Here is a 4,430-nt window from a genome sequence, read left to right on the forward strand (position 1 = left end):
GCCCATTTAAGACAACGAGAGCAGAGTGCCCAATTAGGACAACTAGAGCAGAGTGTCCATTTAGGACAACTAGAGCAAGTGTCCATTTAAGACAACTAGAGCAAGTGCCCATTTAAGACAACGAGAACAGAGTGTCCATTTAAGACAACGAGAGCAGAGTGCCCATTTAGGACAACTAGAGCAAGTGCCCATTTAATACAACTAGAGCAAGTGCCCATTTAAGACAACTAGAGCAAGTGCCCATTTAAGACAACGAGAGCAGAGTGCCCATTTAGGACAACTAGAGCAAGTGCCCATTTAATACAACTAGAGCAAGTGCCCATTTAAGACGAGAGCAGAGTGCCCTTTTAAGACAACTAGAGCAAGTGCCCATTTAAGACAACGAGAGCAGAGTGACCATTTAGGACAACTAGAGCAAATGCCCATTTACAACAACTAGAGCAAGTGCCCCTTTAAGACAACGAGAGCAGAGTGCCCATTTAGGACAACTAGAGTAAGTGCCCATTTAATGCAACTAGAGTAAGTGACCATTTAATACAACTAGGGCAAGTGCCCATTTACAACAACTAGAGCAAGTGCCCATTTAAGACAACGAGAGCAGAGTGCCCATTTGGGACTACTAGAGCAAGTGCCCATTTAGGACAACTAGAGCAAGTGCCCATTTAAGACGATAGCAGAGTGCCCAGTTAAGACAACTAGAGGAAGTGCTAGGGCAGAGTGCCTATTTAAGACAACGAGAGCAGAGTGCCCATTTAGGACAATTAGAGCAGAGTGTCCATTTAGGACAACTAGAACAAGTGTCCATTTAAGACAACTAGAGCAAGTGCCCATTTAAGACAAAGAGAACAGAGTGTCCATTTAACACAACGAGAGCAGAGTGCCCATTTAGGACAACTAGAGCAAGTGCCCATTTAATACAACTAGAGCAAGTGCCCATTTAAGACAACGAGAGCAGAGTGGCCATTTAGGACAACTAGAGCAAGTGCCCATTTAAGACAACGAGAGCAGAGTGCCCATTTAGGACAACTAAAGCAAGTGCCCATTGAAGACATCTAGAGCAAGTGCCCATTTAAGACAACTAGAGCAAGTGCTCACTTACAACAACTAGAGCAAGTGTGCATTTAAGACAACGAGAGCAGAGTGCCCATTTAAGACAACAAGAGCAACTGCTAGGGCAGAGTGCCCATTTAAGACAACGAGAGCAGAGTGCCCATTTGGGACAACTAGAGCAGAGTGCCCATTTAAGACCACGAGAGCAGGGTGCCCATTTAATACAACTAGAGCAAGTGCCCATTTAAGACAACGAGAGCAGAGTGCCCATTTAAGACAACGAGAGCAAGTGCCCATTTAAGACAACGAGAGCAGAGTGCCCATTTAGGACAACTAGAGCAAGTGCCCATTTAAGACAACTAGAGCAAGTGCCCATTTAATACAACTAGAGCAGTTGCCCATTTAAGACAACGGGAGCAAGTGCCCATTTAAGACAACGAGAGAGGAGTGTCCATTTAGGACAACTAGAGCAAGTGCCCATTTAAGACAACGAGAGCAGAGTGCCCATTTAGGACAACTAAAGCAAGTGCCAATTGAAGACATCTAGAGCAAGTGCCCATTTAACACAACTAGAGCAAGTGCCCATTTAAGACAACGAGAGCAGAGTGCCCATTTAAGACAACTAGATCAGAGTGCCCATTTAAGACAATGAGAGCTGAGTGCCCATTTAGGTCAACTAGCACAGAGTGCCCATTTAATACAACTAGAGTAAGTGCCCATTTAATACAACTAGAGCAAGTGCCCATTTAAGACAACGAGAGCAGAGTGCCCATTTAGGACAACTAAAGCAAGTGCCCATTGAAGACATCTAGAGTAGGTGCCCATTTAAGACAACTAGAGCAAGTGCCCATTTACAACAACTAGAGCAAGTGCCCATTTAAGACAACGAGAGCAGAGTGCCCATTTAGGACTACTAGAGCAAGTGCCCATTTAGGACAACTAGAGCAAGTGCCTATTTAAGACAACGAGAGCAGAGTGCACATTTAAGACAACTAGAGCAAGTGCTAGGGCAGAGTGCCCATTTAAGACAACGAGAGCAGAGTGCCCATTTAGGACAACTAGAGCATAGTGCCCATTTAAGACAACGAGAGCAGAGTGCCCATTTAGGACAACTAGAGCAAGTGCCCATTTAAGACAACGAGAGCAGAGTGCCCATTTAAGACAACGAGAGCAGAGTGCCCATTTAGGACAACTAGAGCAAGTGCCCATTTAAGACATCTAGAGAAAATGCCCATTTAATACAACTAGAGCAAGTGCCCATTTAAGACAACTAGAGCAGAGTGCCTATTTAGGACAACTGGAGCAAGTGCTAGGGCAGAGTGCCCATTTAAGACTACTTTTAGGAGATGAAGCTTAGAGGGAAAGCCAATCTAGGGATAAGGATGGATGTGAGCAGATATATATATATATATATATATATATATATATATATATATATATATATATATATATATATATATATATATATATGTGTGTATATAGTTTCATGATGTTTTACAATTTCAATGATCTACTTAAAGCTTCCGGCTGAGACTCTTCAGATTTTCTTGCAACAGTTATACATAATCTTGTGGACAGCAAATGGATTGCATTACAATATTCTGGTGTATATGTAGGAAAGAAGGTCAAAGGTTTACAGGTCTACACTATGTCTATTGAGCCATGAAATAATATATGGAACTGTTGCTTCTTCCAACAGACCAAGAAACCGAAACCAAGAGCCTGCAAATGAACCCCAGAAAATGCACGTACTGTGATCAGAGCTTCATGGAGCAGTCCCAACTCATGATACATATGAGAGTCCACATGAAGGAGAAAGCACATGCCTGCAGCATCTGTGGGGAGAGCTTCAATACTAGACCCACTCTAATCATTCACAAGAGAACCCACAAAGGTGAGAGACCCTATAGCTGTACTGAGTGTGATAAAAGCTTCACAAAGAGTTCTAATTTACACCAGCATCAGACTATCCATACTTGCCAGCGACCATACCAGTGTACGGAGTGTGGGAAAAGCTTCATAAGTAGTTCTTACTTAAGCAAGCATCAAAAAATTCACACTAAGGAGCGACCATACCATTGTACAGAGTGTGATAAAAGCTTTATTTGGATGTCACATCTGATCCAACGTCACATGACCCATACTGGTGAAAAGCCCTACGAGTGCACCGAATGTGATGAGCACTTTGTGTCACGCCCAAGTATCATCAGAAATCCCACACCGGAGAGCGGCCATACCAATGTCCAGAGTGTCGGAAAAGCGTCAAAAAGAGCTCATATGCATTACAGCACCAGAAGGTCCATACTGGGGGGCCACCTTACCAGTGCACTGAGTGTCAGAAAAGCTTTTTACGGCAGTCGCATCTGTATGGCCATCAGAGAATCCATACTGGTGAGCGGCCATACCACTGTACGGAGTGCGATAAAGGTTTTAGTTTGAGATCGCATTTGTACACCCATCAGAGAATCCATACCAAGGAGAAGCCCTATGAATGCTCAGAATGCAAAACAAGATTCACGCATGCCTCAACTCTGAGCAGCCACCAGAGGATTCATACAGGGGCGAAACCCTATGAATGCTCAGAGTGCAAAAAAAGATTCCGTCGCCCTTCAGCTCTGAATATCCATCAGAGGATCCATACTGGTGGGAAGCCCTATGCATGCACCGAGTGCAAGAAAAGCTTCAGTGACCCCTCAACTCTGAGCAGTCATTGGAGGGTCCATACCGGGGAGAAGCCCTTTGGGTGCATGACATGTGGTAAGCACTTTAATAAGCAACCGGGCCTGGTGAAACATCAGATAACCCACACAAAGGAAAGACTGCACCAGTGTACAGAGTGTGGGGAAAAGCTACACAACAAGGTCTAATATGCAGCAGCATCAGAGGATCCATACTGGAGAACGACCGTATCAGTGTACTGAGTGTGGGAAAAGCTTCACATTAAAGTCACATCTGAACAGCCATCAGAAGGTCCATTTGAAGAAAGGCACTAGAGGTGCACTGAGGATGACATGTAAAATAATCCTTTCAGTGATCAAATCGCTCAAAGGCCACCCTCACTCCCACGCCATGGGTAAAGATGTGCTGTGAAGAGATTTTGGGGGGACCTCCCCATTTTTTCTTCCAAATAAAGAAGTACATAAAAGCTCACTTTCAGGACATATATACAAAGGGGTATTCTGGCATTAAACCTGAGTCCACAACCGATAACCCACCAGAGGAGGGTGGTCTGAGGCGTCTGCTACAGCGCTGAACCTTCATACATTGATGATGTACACACTGAGGGTTGATTCCTCTGCATACCTGTTTTATGGTCCCCACAACAGCATAGGAAGAGTCAAGTAGATCGCTCAAGGAGCAACGTGCTTGTCTTGGAAGCG

At 44.3% G+C, this 4,430-nt stretch overlaps 1 protein-coding gene across 1 annotated transcript; it reads left to right on the forward strand.

Annotated features, from left to right (window-relative positions):
* The first annotated feature begins 2,724 nt into the window (after positions 1–2,724).
* LOC138487578 (zinc finger protein 135-like) lies at positions 2,725–4,140 on the forward strand. Its single transcript, XM_069614051.1, has 3 exons — positions 2,725–3,130; positions 3,232–3,634; positions 3,888–4,140. The coding sequence occupies exons 1-3, from the start codon at positions 2,725–2,727 to the stop codon at positions 4,138–4,140; spliced, it is 1,062 nt and encodes a 353-aa protein (XP_069470152.1).
* Positions 4,141–4,430: the final 290 nt, after the last annotated feature.

This window comes from Ambystoma mexicanum, chromosome 9 (genome assembly GCF_040938575.1).
Source record: "Ambystoma mexicanum isolate Mex_15411 chromosome 9, UKY_AmexF1_1, whole genome shotgun sequence".
In the NCBI taxonomy this organism is placed as follows: domain Eukaryota; kingdom Metazoa; phylum Chordata; class Amphibia; order Caudata; family Ambystomatidae; genus Ambystoma; species Ambystoma mexicanum.

What these genes read in the sequence shown, in the direction of transcription:
- LOC138487578 (XM_069614051.1), top strand. Translation starts at nt 2,725, where the DNA reads ATGGAACTGTTGCTTCTTCCAACAGACCAAGAAACCGAAACCAAGAGC. An exon ending in TAAGGAGCGACCATACCATT is followed by an intron (nt 3,131 to 3,231) that starts GTACAGAGTGTG and finishes GAATGTGATGAG; the next exon opens with CACTTTGTGTCACGCCCAAG. An exon ending in AAACCCTATGAATGCTCAGA is followed by an intron (nt 3,635 to 3,887) that starts GTGCAAAAAAAG and finishes CAGTGTACAGAG; the next exon opens with TGTGGGGAAAAGCTACACAA.